At 34.5% G+C, this 22,340-nt stretch overlaps 2 protein-coding genes and 1 non-coding gene across 3 annotated transcripts; 2 read left to right on the top strand and 1 right to left on the bottom strand.

Annotated features, from left to right (window-relative positions):
• Window positions 1–43: 43 nt before the first annotated feature.
• On the top strand, window positions 44–15,624 carry LOC100372381 (uncharacterized). The gene is made up of 7 exons (XM_002737783.3): window positions 44–205; window positions 7,076–7,317; window positions 8,278–8,659; window positions 9,412–9,653; window positions 13,644–13,843; window positions 14,247–14,409; window positions 14,681–15,624. The coding sequence occupies exons 2-7, from the start codon at window positions 7,111–7,113 to the stop codon at window positions 14,825–14,827; spliced, it is 1,341 nt and encodes a 446-aa protein (XP_002737829.1). The 5' UTR covers window positions 44–205; window positions 7,076–7,110; the 3' UTR covers window positions 14,828–15,624.
• LOC100371780 (uncharacterized) lies at window positions 15,620–19,030 on the bottom strand. Its single transcript, XM_006820212.3, has 3 exons — window positions 18,917–19,030; window positions 16,913–17,032; window positions 15,620–16,490 (listed from the first exon to the last, which is right to left on the bottom strand). Exons 2-3 carry the CDS (start codon window positions 16,982–16,984, stop codon window positions 16,149–16,151), a joined length of 414 nt encoding a protein of 137 aa, XP_006820275.1. The 5' UTR covers window positions 16,985–17,032; window positions 18,917–19,030; the 3' UTR covers window positions 15,620–16,148.
• A 1,586-nt stretch (window positions 19,031–20,616) lies between these two features.
• On the top strand, window positions 20,617–20,688 carry TRNAE-UUC (transfer RNA glutamic acid (anticodon UUC)). The gene has a single exon. It is a non-coding gene; the product is annotated as a tRNA-Glu (tRNA).
• Window positions 20,689–22,340: the final 1,652 nt, after the last annotated feature.

Raw genomic sequence — 22,340 nt, 5'->3', positions numbered from 1 at the left:
ATAATGACGTCATATCGACCCCGAAAAGCTAAAGTTGAAGGGTCATACAAAGGTGGCTCTCTGCCTTGTTTGCTGTCTATTGCGTGTCGAAATGTCAAAAACACACGAAGTCAATGAACTTTTGAACTTACTGGGACTGCGAATACTGCACAGTCACTACAATTCGGCAGCACATGTAGTCGATAATTGGTGCTGTCTACTTAAGGTGCGTGTTAAATAACACATATTTGTGAGGGCAATATCATGATTTATTGCCTGCCCAAGGGATGGTGGTCATGACCATAATATTGATGATGCCTGAGCCGAAGGCAGACAACAAATCGTGATATTATCACATCGAACAGACCTCCACCATGGACAATCACATCTACCATACATCCCTCACACCCGCTGTCCCACAAAATAACAACACTTATATTTGAAGTATGCAATATTTTATTTTATCTATTACTTGTATAACAAGTTTCAAATTACTCAATAACATACATACATTGTTTGCTGAAAAAACTGCAAAATACACTCAGTAAATGTTATTTTCAGCCATGGATAAAAAGATTTAGAAACCATGTTTCAGCAGTGTGAATCACTCAATTTATCGAGAATAAAATTTTTGAAATGAATTGAGAAATGCTCAAATGCAAGTTATTTGATCACTCTCCAGATAAAAATGTCAGAGTGCCGTGGACTTACTTTCTCACTGAAGTAATGGCTTTGCCATACATTTTTGCTTCATAAAATATTATAAACATCATAACAGATCTTATCTTACTTAATATTCATTCTGGCACATTTGCTGTCTATTTTGAATGGCTAAAGTTCCTTTAAAACCTTGAAAGCAGCCCCGAAAACAACAGCGATCGAGGCAGCACCAGTGCGTTGCGCAGTAGTTTCAGTAACGTCATCCATGTGATATACCCATTTAATATCCCCTTGCCGGGAAATATACCATGTAATATCCATTTTTACCTTGCCCATACCATCAAAGATGGAAGGGAAAGGTATATTAAGGGAAAGATTTTGTCCGGCGTTGTCGTTGTTGTTGTTGTCGTTGTCGTCGTTAATAATTGTTATTGTGTGCATAATAACTTTACCAATTCTATTCCAAACTTCATCAAACTTGGTCACCTTATTCATCAGTATAATGTCTTACCTGAGTTTGAACAACAGATGTCCTGTATGAAAATATCATGCAAAAATTGAGAAAATCTGATAAAATATTTTGACTGTTTCTACTTGACTGATCACTGGTGATACACATCAAAGGTCACTGATCTCAGTGGAAATATGCATTGTTGTATGTGTTCAATGAAGCAAATGATTTATCTTGTAATAATATCCTTGGTAATGTATATGTCAGAAAATCAATATAAGCACTCCTATGAACTGGGTGCCAAACTTTGATCAAGATCTGAAGCTAATAGAAAATCTGTTTAGTTCAAAGTTATCAAATCAAAAACAATACATAAAAAATACATAAAAAGCAAAACATTTCATCCACATTTTAAAAAGAAAATTGTTCTAAACTATATGTATTCTGTATTTGACAAACAGTTCATTTGACAAATGAAAACTTGCAGGAATATGTTTCAGCTATTAGAACAGAATGATAGAGTTTTCATAATACTAGTTTAAAAACGCACATCGAAGATTGCAGTGTTTGAAGATGTAGATTCTCAGGAGGCAACAGTACTGTTGACTTCTCCCTCCACTGGACACCAACTAACTATTTAAGTTGATTTGCATACAAAGCAGAGCTTGCAACATGATAGCTCTTCATAAAGGGTGTTTTTTTTTTTTACTTTTCATGTAATACAAAATACTTGGACAAAAGCCAGCTAAGATTTTCTGTTATCTTGCATGTTTTATGAATCTATTCACGTCTAAATGCAGAACTTTTTTTTTGCGATGAGGCATTTATTTTTATACTAAAATATCTGAATTACTTTGAATAAAACTGGAAATTATGTTCCTTAAAATAATTAAACAAATAAGACACCAATGTTTTTGTAAGATAGTTACATCTTTTAAGGACATTTGGTAGGCTGATTCCCCATTGTTGGTTCAACCCCAAAACTTGTTTGTATTCAAAATTAATTATGACAATGCATATTTATATTGAAACAAACTGTGATAGAGGGAATTATATTATATAACAAAGGACAAGGTCACCAGAGTTCAACTATGTTTATTCATGTTACCAAGTCTCAACCAATCACAGCATGTGTAACAGCAGTGAGATGTGATAATTATATTTATAGGTCTACACATGTATCATTCAAAACTAATGCCGGACGTTTCGGCCCGGACGTTTCGGCCTGGACGGTTCAGCTCTGGACGTTTTGGTCTCGCACGTTTCGGCTCCGGACGTTTCGGCCTAAGTAGAGTTCAATGGTAAGATGATCTTATCCACGGAGTGAAAATATTCTAAATGAAAGTATAAGGAAATATTTCTTACAATCAATGATTTCTTTACGTTTGCTTCTTCTACTGTTCGTGCAGTTTGCATGTAATAGCATTCTTGTCTTGCTGCGAATGTGTGTTCGTTTACTCACTCGTCACCTGGCACTTTTAATATTAGCTGTGCAGTAGATCTGCATTTCTCGTTTGTAGATTAGCTTAATTAAGCAGGTAAAACTATATGCTTAAGCAACTATGTATTAAATATTTCTGTAAACAACTCTATGCCGACATCACATAATAGACTGTGTATTAAATATTTCTGTAAACAACTCTATGCCGAAATCATAGACTATGTATTAAATATTTCTGTAAACAACTCTATGCCGACATCATAGACTATGTATTAAATATTTCTGTAAACAAATATATGCCGACATCATAGACTATGTATTAAATATTTCTGTAAACAACTCTATGCCGACATCATAGACTATGTATTAAATATTTCTGTAAACAACTCTATGCCGACATCATAGACTATGTATTAAATATTTCTGTAAACAAATATATGCCGACATCACGTAATAGACTATGTATTAAATATTTCTGTAAACAACTCTATGCCGACATCATAGACTATGTATTAAATATTTCTGTAAACAAATATATGCCGACATCACGTAATAGACTATGTATTAAATATTTCTGTAAACAACTCTATACCGACATCATAGACTATGTATTAAATATTTCTGTAAACAACTCTATGCCGACATCATAGACTATGTATTAAATATTTCTGTAAACAAATATATGCCGACATCATAGAGTATGTATTAAATATTTCTGTAAACAACTCTATACCGACATCATAGACTATGTATTAAATATTTCTGTAAACAACTCTATGCCGACATCACGTAATAGACTATGTATTAAATATTTCTGTAAACAACTGATGCCGATATCACGTAATAGACTATGTATTAAATATTTCTGTAAACAACTCTATGCCGACATCACGTAATAGACTATGTATTAAATATTTCTGTAAACAAATATATACCGACATCACGTAATAGACTATGTATTAAATATTTCTGTAAACAACTCTATGCCGACATCACATAATAGACTATGTATTAAATATTTCTGTAAACAACTCTATGCCGACATCATAGACTATGTATTAAATATTTCTGTGAACAAATATATGCCGACATCACGTAATAGACTATGTATTAAATATTTCTGTAAACAACTCTATGCCGACATCATAGACTATGTATTAAATATTTCTGTAAACAACTCTATGCCGACATCACGTAATAGACTATGTATTAAATATTTCTGTAAACAACTCTATGCCGACATCATAGACTATGTATTAAATATTTCTGTAAACAAATATATGCCGACATCACGTAATAGACTATGTATTAAATATTTCTGTAAACAACTCTATGCCGACATCATAGACTATGTATTAAATATTTCTGTAAACAACTCTATGCCGACATCATAGACTATGTATTAAATATTTCTGTAAACAAATATATGCCGACATCACGTAATAGACTATGTATTAAATATTTCTGTAAACAACTCTATGCCGACATCATAGACTATGTATTAAATATTTCTGTGAACAACTCTATGCCGACATCATAGACTATGTATTAAATATTTCTGTAAACAAATATATGCCGACATCACGTAATAGACTATGTATTAAATATTTCTGTAAACAACTCTATGCCGACATCATAGACTATGTATTAAATATTTCTGTAAACAACTCTATGCCGACATCACGTAATAGACCATGTATTAAATATTTCTGTAAACAACTCTATGCCGAAATCATAGACTATGTATTAAATATTTCTGTAAACAAATATATACCGACATCATAGACTATGTATTAAATATTTCTGTAAACAACTCTATACCGACATCACGTAATAGACTATGTATTAAATATTTCTGTAAACAACTCTATACCGACATCATAGAGTATGTATTAAATATTTCTGTAAACAACTCTATACCGACATCATAGAGTATGTATTAAATATTTCTGTAAACAACTCTATACCGACATCATAGAGTATGTATTAAATATTTCTGTAAACAACTCTATGCCGACATCATAGACTATGTATTAAATATTTCTGTGAACAAATATATGCCGACATCACATAATAGACTGTGTATTAAATATTTCTGTAAACAACTCTATGCCGACATCATAGACTATGTATTAAATATTTCTGTGAACAAATATATGCCGACATCACGTAATAGACTATGTATTAAATATTTCTGTAAACAACTCTATGCCGACATCATAGACTATGTATTAAATATTTCTGTAAACAACTCTATGCCGACATCACGTAATAGACTATGTATTAAATATTTCTGTAAACAACTCTATGCCGAAATCATAGACTATGTATTAAATATTTCTGTAAACAAATATATACCGACATCATAGACTATGTATTAAATATTTCTGTAAACAACTCTATACCGACATCACGTAATAGACCATGTATTAAATATTTCTGTAAACAACTCTATACCGACATCATAGACTATGTATTAAATATTTCTGTAAACAACTCTATACCGACATCATAGAGTATGTATTAAATATTTCTGTAAACAACTCTATACCGACATCATAGAGTATGTATTAAATATTTCTGTAAACAACTCTATGCCGACATCACGTAATAGACTATGTATTAAATATTTCTGTAAACAACTCTATGCCGACACCACTTAATAGACGATGTTTTAAATGATGTTGGCATATATTTGTTTACAGAAATATTTAATACATAGTTTCTATTCTGGCCAAAAAATCACTCACAAGTTGACACGACAGTGCAATTACCGCCATACATTCTTTCAAAACACGAACTCCTAATGTATTCACGTCGTTATCTTTGCCAACAACATTTACCTTAGTCAGCTCATTAATTTCCGTGAACAAACTTATACCGTCAACACTTATTGTTATGAAATAATGGATTTCAACACTTATAACGATAGGTGTGAATTTCACGAGAAAGAAAGTTTTTGTGTCCTCTTATGTCCATCACGTATATTAACAATAGAAGTGGTAAAACGTTGCTTTTTTATATGTTACCACCTCTGTTTGCTCGATGAGATAGGGAGATAGTTCTGTATGGCTTCACTAATGTCGGCAACATTACTTGTAACGCTAATTTCACATACTCAAAGAGTACTGGAGATCGTTTATTTTATAGAAGAGAGCCACGGGCTGAAACGTTCTTCCTGGCCGAAATGTCTGGGGCCGAAACATCTGGGACTGAAATGTCCGGAGCCAAAACGTCCGTCCACTATTCAGAACATAGCAACATATCTGCAGCTATAAACTGCATCTGAACAGGGAAGTAATTTTTACCATAATCTGAATGTGTTCTCATGTGATTGTTCCTTAAAAATATATAATTTAAGTAACATGTTTATATCTAGCTATGTGCACATTATTAATGAAACATTGTACACAAATGAGGGATTTATATTGAACATTCAATAAGACGAGAATGTTTACAATCCAACCAACTGAAAGGAACATCATTGTCACAACATATTGGGAAATGAACCATGGTAGTAGTAAGAATGGCATAAAATGTATAAAAATATATACACATGTATATAATGAAAATTTTACAGAAAAAAAATTATTTTAGCCCTTCCCTTTTTAGCATACATGTATTAAAGTAATATCATCATAAACTTGTAATTGTTTTTTGCTCATTTAACACATGGGCGGGTCCTCTTTCAAATTTGTTCATTTGGTGAAGATATCTCTATTTCTGTGAAAGTTATGAATTTTTTTGTGAATATTTCATTTATTTATTTTTTCCTACTTTCCCATACATTATATAGGGGCCATGTATAATACAAGGGACTGTAATAGATAAGTGTATTATTGATTTCTGAACTACCTGGGTCAACATTTTTCAAAAATGTTTAATTTCAGGTCAAGGTCATTTCAATGTTATAGTAACTGAGATTAAAACTACCTGGATACCCCAGTATTCCCATCAATGATTTCTGCTGCAAAAATGTCTTGTTTCTACCATTACTGATATCAGATTATAGATTACATCTGAAACCTTTGCGTAGCTCTCTTTTAATCTCTATTATATTTCGAGTTTTAAAAAACTTGTCCTGACTGGCCATATCATATTCCATGATCTCCATTTCTTCAAACTGGTAATAATACAATCGGTTTCTTTTATGGTGCAAAACTTTATCAACATCACTCCATCCTAAGTTTCCAACTCACAGTTACAGTGGAGTTCTTTCGGCCACCAGGTCGCTTGTTTCAGTAAGGCCTAAAAGAAAATAGTCAAATTGTTTCCAAAATGTTTGGTGGTGCACAATGTGGCAGTTTGTTGTCAATTTGTTAAGAAAAGACGCTGTGTAGTGGTGAAATAAGTAAAAAAAAGATTGACCCACACTTTTTTTTTAAGTGATGTGCACACTTCTCATGGCATGAACTGCCCTGTGCTAATATGATTGTGACCAGGAAGATAAACTGTAAATATATTAGAATTTATGGTTTTACCAAAGGTATCAGATGCTGTACATAAATATCACATACTCTTTTTTTTTTCTTCTTTTCAAATAGATAATTGGTATATTAATTAATTCTCATATCCAACCATGATGTTAAAAAGTGTAGTGGTGATTGTATTGTCCATTGCGTTGTATGTAGTGACAAGACCAAGACCACCATTGAGTTATGAAAATAAAGAAGGCAACGCACCACAGTTATCAATGCCTATTTACTACAGTCATGTTGGTCTTGCTGTTGTACCTGAGACTGCAGAACAACATTTTGATATGCTACGACGAGTGTTTCTGATGAATGTAAGTCAACAAATTACTGGTAATTGAAATAGGAACATCTTAATTCCTTCTCTCTATCTTCTACAAATGTATGTGCTAGAACATTTTCTTTCTTTTTTCTATTCACACTTGCACCTCGTAGGCATTATGCATGAAGGTCACACATTCTGGCTTTTTGTGTGGTATAATTGTTCCAATAACAGCAAAAAATTTTTTAACAGCACAAAATTTCTACTTGCTCTATCAGCATCACATTTCTATGGTCAAGTCTGTCACAGATCCAAGGATTGGCCACGCACGTGGGAGCACACAATGAATGGTAATGACAATGTGCATACTGCTACAGCTGAATACGGTGCTCACACTCCGATGGCTTGTGGTGTACTGACTTGCCACGTCCACCACACAATTCACATGAATTTCCATAACAAGGCCACCTGCACCACATATGCAACTTCACATTCCCATGGTCATTTATGCGCAAATACCCAAACCAAATACAACACTTGGCTTGGTTAGGCTCGATCCAGGTTCAGGTCAATTGTATTTATAAATTTATCTTACAGTTGCATAGCGGAAAACTAGAATGATTTTCCTACAACAAAGTCATATTTTAATGATTCAGTATATAATATATAACACAATTTTGAGTTTATATGCACTTCTTTGAAAATACAATTCTAACGAAGCAAGTATGTTATTTTATCATAAATTATTCCTCAGTTACAGGTCAAACCATGTGATAGAATGTCTGACTTTTGGGGTCCTTATTTTATTTGCTAAATTAAAGCCTGCAAGATGTGCAAAATTAAACTTGAATTAAAACATACTGCTTAATTGATTGGGCATATAACCAATTAATGTAATCAGATATACTGGTAAATTTGTGTGTATCTTAGACTTAAAGCACATATTTTTCATCGTGATGTAATTGACCATGCATATGTTTAAATTTACTAAATGAATGATATTTCCATACAGTTAAATGAAGAAGGTAAAATCAATTTGCCGCCCCCACCTAAAGTCACACAGTACATACCTCCTGTTTTTCAACCAGTAATTATGCCTGTGTTCCATGCTGTCAAGAGGTTTCTTCCAACTGTTCTACTTTCCTTTTTATCTCGTGACCCTCGCGACCACCACCAAATAGCGGTAATTCACGCTCGTCCTGAGAAAGTTGAGTACAATGAATTGCATTACTATGCATTCAGAGTGGACAGCCTGGAGACTTTACAGAGAATGATGATAATGTTGAAGGAAGAGTCCACAGTGACTAATGTGAGGGCTGTCAATGAGTGTGACCAGTTGGTTTTGTATGTGAATGATGTTAATGGTGACCTTATCAAAGTCTACATGGAAACTGGTAAATTTCTTTGCCATAAGCAATTACCCCTATAATCATTTAAATGTCATTGTTTTTCTTACAAAAATTGGTTGCAATATTTGCCTTGTATTTCTGTATAATTTGTTTATCAATTTGGACCATATGAACTTAATTTCCCATTGTTTACATGTTTTGATATGAAGTAATTCCAAAAAATATGAAAATTTTATAAAAAATATAACAAGCGTTGACTTTGACTCTAAAATCATTATGGCCCATATCACTCTAAATAGCTATAAAAAATCTCATGAAAAATGAAAATAAAAGTACAATTTGAAGACATTGTTTTACTATTAAAATAACAAATTATGTGCACACTTCAATTTTAGAAAACAAATTACCAGATATTAGAGCTGTACATGAGTTGTGTTTTTTTTACATATTGTTTTAACTCAATTTTGAAAGAAATGATAAAACCAGGTAATTGATAAGGTTGTCTATAATTGAATTCAGGTTTCGTGAAACTAATTTTTGCTCAAAAAGATAATATCTAACTGTCTTGATTCTGTTTACATATACATGGGCTGTATTTGCCAACATTTTAGTCTGTGAGTATTTATTTTATTCCAAAAAAGTCATTTTGGTTCAGTACTTGGCAATAATATCAAAACCACAAAGCGTGGCTCACTAAATGCATATAACAATGGACTGAACTTGGCTTTGATCATATTACGAGCAGCTAAAAATGACTGGACATTTCTGAACTTGTTTACACTTTTATTTTTCCCAAGGTTACCATGTTACGGATTTTGTCCAAGTTGCAGTGGACTTAAATAGTAAGAATGTAGAACAGCATGTAAACCAGTTATGTTCAAAGTTGTCAGGATTTCAGACCAAGAGAGCATGGCTGCAGTCGTTAAAGAAACAACATCCACAATTAGAATCCTTGGATAAGCCGTCAAAGTTCTGGGCAGCAAACCACACTAATGATCCGTGGCAGAGAAATATCAGTTTTAGTCACATCAGTGTTAAGGTAAACATAGTTTACACTAGCTTTCAAAAGAAACATCTTTGATTCTGTACAGTCAGCAGATATGATTACACCATAGACAGTATAGTAGTATAATACTGTCTATGGTTACAATGAAATGAGTGACAGAAGTTATTTAAGCAACAACCCGTATACCTCAAGATATTGCACAATTCACAACATATGAGCATGAGCCGCATATATGTGCAATATCAAGTGGTATTCCCAACTTCGGGGAGGGGGGGTTATTGCTATTATATTATACGAGTATATTGACAATCCGATAAAACTAGTAAAAAAAAAAACAGTTTACTTTCATCAACTAAAAGATCATGATTATGGCCCTTGAAAATAAATATTTATAAGAATAGTATGTAGTTGTACGCTAAATGCATACAAAAAATACATGCGCAACACAGTTCAAATTGAATACAAACTAATTTTTATTCCGCATAAAAACGAAACATGTCCATGGTGAATAGAACAGCGTAAACACGAAAATTAGTGTAACAAAAAATGACCTTTCTGACCTTTTACTGACTGCGTCAACGCCATTTGAAATACAGGGTCGTGTACAGTTTGGATCATTAAAACAACGGATTTTCGATGTTTTCATTCCGGTTTTTGTACAATTTGGATTGTAATTTGCCTAGTTGTGAAATAAATCGGTTTTGTGACTCATCATACTACTTGTAACCGTGGATATTTGACGTTCAGCAGTACTTGGTTTGACCAAAGTTTGAGACACGGTGGTGTATCATGTACGGTGACCAGCAAGGCGACCTCATGCAGTTCCAAAATCTGACCTGGATACCTTTGGTATAACCAAAGTTTTGTGACAGTATGACTGACAAGTTTTTCGTTGTTCTGGAGTAAGTTTGATGGTGTAAGATCAGATTCTCACATCGTTTTTATGACATGTACATGATATGCCTTGTCTCAACTTCGGCCGAAAGAAAGACTTTGCATGCCGTCGCTCTAATGCAGTGGTTGGTGTACACTCCGCACAAATCTGCAGCTTTCCTGTAATTTATTTACCCATTGTGGAGAATTACAATACCATATATTGTCGTCAAATTCTGCGTTATCCCGTGTTCTTTGAAACAGATGGCAATTATCTGGGTGCAATTTCACTGCAATTTTGTCTGCTAGAATTCGAACGCCGCTCGGTGGCATACATTTTTGGCTGTGACTCATAGTTTTTTGCATTTTTTTGTCCTTCAATCCCTCAATCTCATCTGAGGTTCGCAAACCATCTCAAAGTCACAACACGGAGAACTCAGCGTTCTGGCATTTGTTAGGCACCTCACGGTGTTGAGGGACGGTGGTTTAGATTTATGTGACGAATGACAATCACTCAATGACCGATGCTCACAACTTGAATCCCACCATTAACAAAAAGCAATATTATGGTATATAATAATTCAGTATTTTTTTCAATATTTTTCCAAAATTCAACCACTATATTTCTCTAAAAATCAAATAATACCAGTTTTATGAATTCCTGTATTAAACCTGTGGTCAATTCATGTTCCAGGGCCACTTGGTTTAGCCGTACATTATCAGCCAATATACCATAAATTGCATATGCAAATTTTGTGTTTGGACCAATCAAATCAATGGATTACACCATCAATATACTGGTATAATATAATTTCATAGGGTTTATTGATGGATTATTCCACAATGTGTTGACACATGATATTATCGTTTCATTCAGCAACAACACAAGTATTTGTTGTCATTTCATAGGGTTTATCATGGTTACTAAAAAAGACGTAATGTAAAAAGGTGTGAATCTGCCTAATCCTTCAAGGATGCATGTTGTGCCGTGTACGCCCTCTATGTCTTGAGATTTCAAGACCAACCATTTTGTTTCTTTCTTGTGTCGATCACTTGATGTCCCGCGAATTTGAAATTTTCAGCTCATTTTCCAATCCATAGAATACCCCTGTTTAGTGCACAAGCTCTACGAAGAACTATACGTACATCGGATGAGTACTCTTTGTGACTGTGATAACATTCAGAATCGAGAATCGTTATTTATCGTTTTCACTGTTGTCCTGAAAGTAAGCTTGGGTCCCGGAAGAAAAAGTGACAAAAATTCTAACCCCTAAGTCATTATTTTAAAATACATTATATTATAAAAAATACTAGCAAATGAATTTTTAGTATACTACTGTGCGTACTTATGACGGTTGTATACAATTCTGGGGCTTATTAGAGTCAATTTTATTGTTGTGCTTTCGCGTCACTGTATCAGCCATTTTGTTCAAAGTCTTTACACTTTTTTTGTAGACGCCGTTGAAAATGTATTCAACATTTTCCACCAGTTTCATAAAATGTCTGTTTTATTGTTCTTGTCTGTCCTTGTTTCAGTTTTTTGGCAAATATTTCATGTTGCAATATCCAGAAATGTATGTGGTATCATGGCTCCTCATTAAAACTTTCGTATATGGCTGAAATATAAACATTTGTATGGTTTCTTTGACATCTTTATTTTTGATTTTTTATTTCAGTTTTCTGCTGATCTTGTTCTTTAGAAACAAAAATGCCATACAAGACTAGCAAATTTGTATTGAGTTTAAACTGAGCGAGAGGTTTTGTCAGGATTCACTGGAACAACTTACACATTAGTAACTTAAAGCATCCACACAGATAAACAATAACATGGCGTGCAGTTGTTGAATGCAATGAGCTCTGGGAAAAATGACGTCATATTTGCATGATTTCCTGTCTACATTTTATGTTAATGATTAGCCTATCTTTATCACAGATTAGTACGTCTTTTGTTTCAATTGTTTACCCGCGACACGCATCCAATGAAAAGAACATGTTTCCTAACCGTCTTTTTTAGTAACCTTGGGTTTATTGAGGAATAATTCGAGAATGCATTGACACATGATATTATAACACTTGTCATCTCGTGTGGTTTATAAAAACATTTTCAACCCCAATTGAGTTACTTTGCTGCTATTTTGAGAGATTTGAGAATTCCAAGGAAGTTTATTGCCAGAACTAAGCCCTTGAGAAATTATTTCAAATCCACAATAGTTATAAATATGACTGTCGCTATTTTAGTTTTTGTTTAATACATCTGTTTGTCCAAATCAACCTCTTCATGATATGTAATACTTCAAATTGACATGATTTGAAAGTAAATTCAGGCATAGTACGAACACGCAAACACAAGATTCGAACTCACGACCACAACAAAGCACATTACCATTGAAAATAGACACAGACATCAGTCTCTGATACAAACAAGGCAGCATCTTAATGAATGAACCCTCACAGTGACTAGATGCATACAACGACATACATAAAAAGCCAGATATTCACAGTTAGAAGGGGCTACTTAATTAAGTTTTTCCTTTGGGACAACTCGAATGATGTTTACCAGCATTGAGAAACATCTGAGTTCAAATAATGTACGGTAAGTACAGGCCTAGTATAGGCATATAAAAACAAATGCTACAGAAAAGATTTTACAGTACATATAAAATGTTCTGCTAACAATTTGCTGAGAACTTTTTTATGTTCAAATGGTTAAAATACAAACATTCAAAATTTTGAGATAAATAAAAATAATGTTATATCTGAGATAGGTAGGCTAGTATTAAAAGCAGTTTTCACACAAGTACATACATTTGTACCAGTACACCTTCTGGGTTAAGTAATTGCAATCATCATCTCTGACATGACAACAAATGTGTAGGTCTCTTATGATTTTTTTTTGTTCTTCTTTGTGGCAGAGCCAAGACGCATACCACTGTACCTTGTATTTCTATGGGCTCTGTCGGTGCAAACAGCACAAACTCACCTATGAGACTATCCTTAACAACCAAAATATAATATGTTTCACATGTAAGGGTAATCTTGCTACACTGTTAAGGAGAGTCTCAACAACTATCCCAAAGTATTTTTTTTTGCAAGTTTTGAACGGTTGTTTTCATCAGTATGTTTCAAGATTACATGCATTTTATTTTCTAGGTACATAATCTAGATGGTATGGTGAATTTCTACTCAAGAGTTTTGGGACTTATTCCAGTGAAATATGGTTACTATGGCACCCAGAGATTTGTTCATATGATATCTTCAGAATATCGGCCATTTGAGTTCATCGAAGATCGACCAATGTCATTGCTAGATCTGGACTTTCCAGTGTGCAATCAGTTCTCATTTCGAATAAAGTGAGTGTCTGTATAAATTTATTTAAGAGTACAAATTCAAAAATACGCTCAAAATAAATTTCCTTGAACTTTCTCCCTAAGGTGGTACTATGGAGATACCTCGTTCTTGTATTACTTGCATTTTATTACTGTTACTGTTTATTTGTTTGTTATTTACTCATTTATTTATTTACCCTTCATCATCAAGTGTAATACTTAGTATTGTCCATTAGTTTAGAGCTATGTACAAATTTAACTTACTGGTATTACAGAAGTTAGCTAAATTTGATTTATTTCTCTCTTCATTTGAAGTAGATAGAATATGTACAGTGCTAGATTCGCAATCCTAGGCTTAGAGTTCTTGCCAAAAGTGTGTTGTACATTTTCCCTAATTCAATTAATTATTATCGTTTGTTTTTATCAGGAGTTTGAAAGATCTGAGGGAATTTCAACAACATTTATCACAGGAGCCTGTCCATTCTGTCACGCCTATTTCTCATGGTAGCTGTTGGGCTGTCTATTTTTGTGATCCAGAAAACAATCGCATTGAAATCTTTGCAGATGGCGAAAATTATGTAAACCAGCCTGTAAGTTGGAAATATCATTCAAAATGATTGTTGTGGTATTCTGTGTAGATTTATATTCATATTGCTCTCATATTCTACTCCATACATATACACTTTCCTTTTATATTGAAATTCAAATTCACATTCTTTTGATGTTGTTTCTATAATCTCAATTGCCTACATGATTTAAACAGATATCCAACTCATGTTATTTTACTTGCAAATATGCATATAATTTCTCTGTCAGCACAAGATACAAATATTTGATTTAAATACATATATTCCATATTAGGTAATTGAAGACTTTGACCTCAGCAAATCAGATGAGGAGCTGCATGACATTGATGTTGTTACCTGGCAACACCATCCATCATTTCAACCAAATGAAGAATACCATATGAAAATGGCAAAGAAGTTGCATCTCACAGAGAAGACATAGAATTTCATTCATAGCTATTACTTAACAACGAATCATGAATAAATTATAAAATGTTTAGGTATATTTACCTGTAACGCTGGTTCCCAATCTTATGTTAATTTTGTAATTTGGTGTCCAATCACTCATTTATGAGACATTGTAATACCATTACTAACATGTTGGGCTGTTTCCACCAATCAAATCGCAAGATGCCCATGCATTATCAACATATAGATTTGAGAGAATTTGTAAAATGAACATCATCATTTGGAACAGAAATTGGAGAGAATGGAGCTGCTAGAAAATGGTTCTAGTGTTCAAATGGGAGCCAAAGTCATGTATGTTATATATAGTGCCTTTGGACATGCATTACTGTGATTACACCCATGTTAGAATCCGCCATGAGCCTCTATCCCTGTAAAGGCTGCTTCTCATTCGACATCCTATACATTATACATGCAGATAAAGCCATGAATAAAGATTTCACGTCAATTTAATTATGCAAATCAATACACGCACACATTATAATTTACATAAAAATTAAACTTATTTTTCATGAAATATTTCTTTCATTTGTTTCTTGTATTCTAACAAAAAAAATCTGTGACAAAATGTGTGTCCATGGTTATCAATTGCATCTGATGACTAGCGTGCCCATCTACCATAGTATTTGTATCAATTCTAATAATTATGCTATAGTGTTGATGCAATCTGTAAAATATGGTAATTAATGGCATTTACCAACCACTTTTATGAGTATCAAGAGATTCTGAAACGCTGATGTATGTGTGTTCTAAATAAAGAATGAAATGATTCTAGTCTCTTTGTTATCTTTATTGATTTATAGAAAAATTACAAATATTAATTCAAACTCCTGGTGATGTATTTATTCCCACAATCGTGGGGCAGTTTATGATTGTTAAAACCTTCAATTAATCTAAAAAATATCAACCACTTTTGAAACATAATTCTATTTTGCATCAATCAATTTGACTGCTAAATTGGACAAATTGATTTTTGGTCACTAATTAATAAAAACTCCAAACAACCTTTTTATTTTGTCCATTATTTGTTGGGGCGTCCTAGGTTACAACTAATGTGTAATAAATTAAAGCGCGGAGGTCGTCGCACAACGCATGCTCGAATTTCATGTAAACAATGTATTTTACACACGTTGTATACGACGACGACCATCGCCCTTTTAGTTTCCTCTTGTGTTATTTTGAACTGTTTTACGGCCTCTTCTGTGTTGTCTGACTGTTTAGCTTGTGCATACAGGTTCTTCTACACATATTTACCTATCGTCTATCCCCTCATGCTGTTAGGAAATCTCCAGCCAGCATCATGAACAACCAACCATACGCTTGACGCCAACAAGAGGTCCATTGACAGCGACATTCTCCACAAGATATTCTACACAATCGATCTGCTGCATAACGACACCAACTTCATTCTCCATATCTACGACTCTGTCTTTAACTTCACCAACATTCTGTTCAACTCTATTGAGTACAGCTTTCACGCAATCAGCCTTGCCTTTCAAACTGTCCATCTTAGCATTTAAGTTTTTATATTTACATTCCAGTCTTTCGATTTCTTCTTGTACCTCCATCATCTGTGCTGGGGATAAATCTTCTATGTCTTTCAGTAATTCATCCCAATGATTTCCGGTATTGGCGTGTAACTGAAAAATAACAAATCAATGTATTTTACCATCCTTATTTGAATTATCTGGAGTGATACTAGTAGTTCTCATAAAATGCAGTGGATGCGTTTCAACTACACATTACAGCCCGTAATGTTACAGCCAACAGTATTTCTTCTATTACTGTAACAATATTTATTCTAATGAAATAATAGTTTCTAATAGAATCGGGCATAGGCCGCAAATTGCTTTTATTGTACAGTAGATCATAAAATATGACTTATTCTGACCATAGACATACGAACGCGCGTGTGCTACGCGTGTTATATCACAGCGGCTATGCGTTAAAACCGTAGTAACCCTCGAGTTTAACCGCAACCCGAATCCCAATATTTGCATTTTTCTGTACTTTAAACCAGTTGTCCAGCAGTATATGAATATACAGGTATTTTCTTACAAACCTCCACGTTGTCTGTAATTTGTTCCACACTGTCTTCAGTAAGAATTCCATTTTCGTTATAGAGACTGGCCATCTTGGATGGTAGTACAATCTATATTTACCTAGTCAGTACTAGTATTTTCTGTAAAACAACAAAATATTGCTTGTAGGTTATTAAAACAATGTACCCGATTGCTTATTTCAAGTAGAATCAATTCCTGGGTTGCGTAAAAAGATACATATAAGGCGCTTTTCCATCTTACTACCGCATTATTTTAAAGACCTTTGTGCCGGGGATCTGCAATAAGTTAAGCTACAACTAGCTTGAATGAAATTGTGAGATCTCAGTCAGAAACATGAAAACTTCTCTCTAGTTTATATTTTTTTCTTTGGACAGTAAATATTTAAATTTATACCAGCGAATGTTTTTCTTCTAGATTCCCAATATTTTTTTTCCTCAAATTCCAAGTCGTCGATTTATGATGTTTATCCTTCAAATATCATCCTACCAATTCCCGGCAATTTAAATGTATCCAGTATGTTTTTAAAGGGACCTCTTGTCGTGGATATAACAATCTCCCACAGATGGTACTCGATGGGGATGCCGTGCCACCGTGAAAACTGGAGTGGACTGTAACATTTCACTAGTTTATGAAGAAGTTTAGCGGGGGGGGGGGGTTATCTCATACACAAAAAATGATACACAAGCTTCCAAACAGGGTTTTCCGTGCCGTGTAAATATCTCTGCTTTCAAGTCAACATTGCGAACAACAGAGTAACATTACTAGTATTTGCGTACCCGGGTTATATACAATTTGACAAATGTACGGTTTCCTGAGAAGTATTAAAAACCATGAAGTAAAACTGTTTATTTTAAGTTGCATCAGATTTCAAGTCCTACTAAGCAGATATTCACAACAGATTACAACATGTTATTTCGCTATTTCAAAATCGTCGCTAATATAGAATAAAGTATATTCTCAAAGTGAGGTTGTTGACCCTTTCACTTTACGAACAATACTAGTAGTTTTAAAATAGTTCATTCTAAGCGATTGTATATAAGGGGATGCGCACAAACTAGTTTGGTGACAGACTCCTTTGGTGAGAAAACTCCCCAATTCTACCAATTACTGTGTACATTTATAACAAAATTATGATGTCCTGGGTTTAGTTGGGTGATCTCTTAGTTTCGTCCCAAACATACTGAACCGACCAAACCTCAATCTCAATTTTGAAGCACTTCTCAAGGGTGACGTCATATGGGGGAGAGATAGAGGAGGCGTGGGCTTGAAGAGCTCTCTGCAGGTTACTTGTTTAGAATATTTGTAGATGAAAACATCTTGTCGAACACGGCCATCTGGTAAATTCTTCCTAGGCCATTACAAATCAAGGTCGAATTTAAACCCCGGACTGAAACATTTTTGTGAAACTTTAAAGATTGTCCGAAAGCTCAAATGTCCCATCAAATCAAGATAATCGTTAAGTATGTTGTACACGTATGTTGAAACGAAAAATGGTTTATGCATCAGTAATACACTTATTTAACACACAGTGCATCAACAATTTAAAGCCAAACGATCGGACATAAATGTAAACCACACGTATAAAGATATGATAAAATAACATCAAATAATGTACCACTACTTAGTTATAAGTTGGGATTTTAAAGAATTACTGTTGTCTAATTACATTCACATTCGTAAACTTCGGTGATTAATGACCGCGCATGCGCATGAAGGTATTTTTGCTCACTTGGGCAAAATATGCCCTAGACTACTAACAATGGATGCGCATTTCAGAATTTTTGCAAGAAAGGACACAAATATAGGACCATCCTGGCAATTACAAAGTTACCTTCAATATATTGTCGTATACATCCTCAGAAAGGGGGTCATGGTCGATGCCCATCGTCTTGGATTATCTTACATCTTGCAACTCTAACCTCCTCGTTAAGAGGGACGCGCCCGTGCCCTATAATACAATATCATAAAGTTAACAGAACACTAGATAGAATAAAGTACAATACCTCTATACAACAGGATCTTCTCGGGATCGTCTATATTACGTCTACTAAGTCTCTAACCATCTCAGGCCAAAATGGCTACCATCTGGATGACTTGAGATATACATTGGTATCAAGTTTCGAAATAGCTCTATATGACATCCTATTAACATAAATAGTTTGTCTGATCGTATACGTCACTCCCCGATTCTATGTTGACGACGTCGGAGGTGGTGAAGATAATCGCAAAATGGAGGAATTTCTAATTTACATAAAAGCAACCAAAACCAATGAATTATGTAGACACGCAGCCTCTCAACTTCATTTGGGGATGCGCCTAGTCGTCATGTCAACTTCCACAAACTCGATCATGATAATTTTGCTTTCAAAATAAATAGCCTGTGTCAACAAACAATACGTATATCTACCGTACAAAGTAAAAATAAATACTTTTTGCCCCGGGCTTCGTCATCACGAAAATATCATAAGATAAAATAATGCTAGTAAGATGAAACACCAATCGTGTTGACTCACGTAGTTATATATGATATGATATTTTATTTAAAACGTACACAAACAAATAAGGTTATGCCCAAACAAGCGAAATATATCACTGCAATACTGGAACAGATCTAAAATACAAAAAAAAAAAAAAAAAAAAAAAAGCAAAATTGGAAAAGACAAACTTGTAACTGGAGAGATTTTCGATGAATAGATCACCATTACTGACTTTTTGAAAAAATGGATTGTCAAAGCAATCCTGTGTTTTTTTATTCAGTGTAACGCCATCTAAATATTTAAAAAAAACAACATATTTATCATTCTTAATTTCTTTGTAGAAGTCATTTTTTTTGTCTTGTAAATATATGAATATATATCAAATATATGAATTGCAACCGTGATTTCAAAGAATCTCGTGATAAAACACGTGTTTTTCATTTACTATTTATGATTTTTCACAAACAGGGCATTTTGTGTGTGTTTGTTTCCAAATGAGCAGACATTGCCCTGGAGACAGCGGTCTTCGTTATACTAGTATTAAACCTTGCTACTTTGTGATTGTGTTCTTGGTGAAACATTTCTTCTAGACTTTTTTTAAATAGAAAATATTAAAAAATAATGGCCGGGTTACCGCGGTAATCCAGTTTTCGACATTTATAGACTCGTACAACTAGTAATTAAAAAAAAAACACCAAAAACAAACCTACATTTATTCATATTTTGAGCGCGATATATGTTATTATATGAGTAGTATGAGAATGTACCGGCGACTGACTAACTATGCCGATCCCACTTTAGGTCAATTTTATTATCCAGGAAACGTTCCGAGCGCCTGTGGGTAAAATATGGCAACTCGCATAGGATGGAACTGTAGGTCCATGGTTTCGCGTTAACACCACGACGAACGAAATAACCGATAGCGAAACCAAGTGAGCCACACACTGCAGCTACCTCAGGCCATGGAAGGTATTAACGGACCTTCCATGATCAGGCGGCGTGCGTATGCAGCGATCTTCCACCGCCCAATGAGGGCGCTTTCCTAATTATCGCATGATTTTAAATGCAAGATGGGCATTGAATGTATATCTATGTTACAACAAAAACTCGCTAATACGAGTACATAATCTGTGTACGAAAAATTACATCTTTAAATACAAGAAATTATTTTTAATATGCCTGTAGAATGAATAGATATCAACATTTCAAATAAACTACTCGTGTTCTCCCTAGTGGTCTAGTGGTTAGGATATGTGGCTTTCACCCACAGGGCCCGGGTTCGATTCCCGGCTAGGGAACCATGATTTTATTTTCTAGTCGTTTAATTGTCAATTTTATTCTTCTGTACATTTACCGTTTTAGTACTTTACTCGTTTTTTATGATTTTTTTACCGACTGTTTTTAATATCTTCCAGACGAATGCGTCAGCACCCCCGAAACAATGCAATAAAAGACGTTATGCCCTGAGGGTGCTGATTAAGTTATATGCCTATTTTTTTAATATTAGATAGAGATAATTTTGAGAATTGTATTTTGGGCCTTTGTTATCTTCCCAATCTTATGTGCAAATGACAAGAGCGAGTACTGACACATGGTGCTTTTTTTGCTACAGAAGCCATATTCATGTTTGGGACTACATGACGGGAGGGGTTCTTTCTTGCAAAATGGGTAGCAGTGTCGTCCAATTATTTTTCACCCCACCCACTCCCAGATCACTGTTTTTGGCAATACCTCCCCACTTCCAGCTCAACATGTTATACTGATTTCAGCACTGCTGAACGCATGCGCAGTGCCTCACTGTGTTGTCATACAGTATATAGAACAGGTCAGAGTTCAAAATAAGGTGATACCCTGCATTCACGGCTCGGGGTCCGACTTAAAGAATGATCTGATACGCATGTCTGTGAAAGAAAACGCGTTAAAAGGGTGTTTTTTAGTCCCTGTTCGGACGTAGTCCGAAAACGGGGACTTATGTTTTGCCCTGTGTGCGTCCGTGCGTCCGTGCGTCCGTTCGTGCGTCCGTGATCACCTGTATCTCGAACATGCATGGACCGATTAAGTTCAAACTTCACTCATACATCACACATTAAATGGGACATATGCACATACATTTTTTTCATGATCCGATTAATGATAGCCGAATAGTGGCAATTTTAAGGCCGAAAATGCATCAAAATCGCACATTTTCACCATTCCGGACCCGGATCTCAGTTATGCATGGACGGATTTCGTTCAAATTTGGTACATACATTAAACATAATAGGACCTTGATGTACGTCATTTGTTTTTCGGATCAAGTTCGAAATGGCCGACTGGCGGCCATTTTGTTTTAAAGAATTCAGTTCTGGATCCGTATCCGAGACATGTCTGGATTGATCAAGTTCAAACTTCACACACACAAGGTACATCATGTCAAAAATATGTATGTGCATTTGTTTCATGATCTCATTAACGATAGCCAAATGGCGGTCGCTTTAAGGCCAAAAATGCATTGAAATCGCACATTTTCACCATTCCGGACCCAGATCTCAGTTATGCATGGACGGATTTCGTTCAAATTTGGTACATACATTAAACATAATAGGACCTTGATGCACGTCTTTTTTGTTTTCGGATCAAGTTCGAAATGGCCGACTGGCGGCCATTTTGTTAAAGAATTCAGTTCTGGATCCGTATCCAAGACATGTCTGGATTGATCAAGTTCAAACTTCACACACACATGGTACATCATGTCGCAAATAGATATGTGCATTTGTTTCATGATCCGCTTAACAATAGCTGAATGATGGCCATTTTAAGGCCGAAAATGCATCAAAATCACGTATTTTCACAATTCCGGAACTGGATCTCAGTCATGCATGGATGGATTTTGTTCAGATTTAGTACAATGTGTTGTACATATGCAGGTGCATTTCGATCATGATCTGCTTTGAATGTATATGTCACTCAA

This window comes from Saccoglossus kowalevskii, chromosome 4 (assembly GCF_978046115.1).
Source record: "Saccoglossus kowalevskii chromosome 4, keSacKowa6.1, whole genome shotgun sequence".
Taxonomy (NCBI): Eukaryota; Metazoa; Hemichordata; class Enteropneusta; family Harrimaniidae; genus Saccoglossus; species Saccoglossus kowalevskii.
Note: the sequence above shows the minus strand (reverse complement) of the source record. Positions and strands in the feature narration are given on the sequence as shown.

What these genes read in the sequence shown, in the direction of transcription:
- LOC100372381 (XM_002737783.3), top strand. Translation starts at nt 7,111, where the DNA reads ATGATGTTAAAAAGTGTAGTGGTGATTGTATTGTCCATTGCGTTGTAT. An exon ending in CAAAGTCTACATGGAAACTG is followed by an intron (nt 8,660 to 9,411) that starts GTAAATTTCTTT and finishes ATTTTTCCCAAG; the next exon opens with GTTACCATGTTACGGATTTT. An exon ending in AAAATTATGTAAACCAGCCT is followed by an intron (nt 14,410 to 14,680) that starts GTAAGTTGGAAA and finishes ATTCCATATTAG; the next exon opens with GTAATTGAAGACTTTGACCT.
- LOC100371780 (XM_006820212.3), bottom strand. Translation starts at nt 16,984, where the DNA reads ATGGCCAGTCTCTATAACGAAAATGGAATTCTTACTGAAGACAGTGTG. An exon ending in AAATTACAGACAACGTGGAG is followed by an intron (nt 16,491 to 16,912) that starts GTTTGTAAGAAA and finishes GTTATTTTTCAG; the next exon opens with TTACACGCCAATACCGGAAA.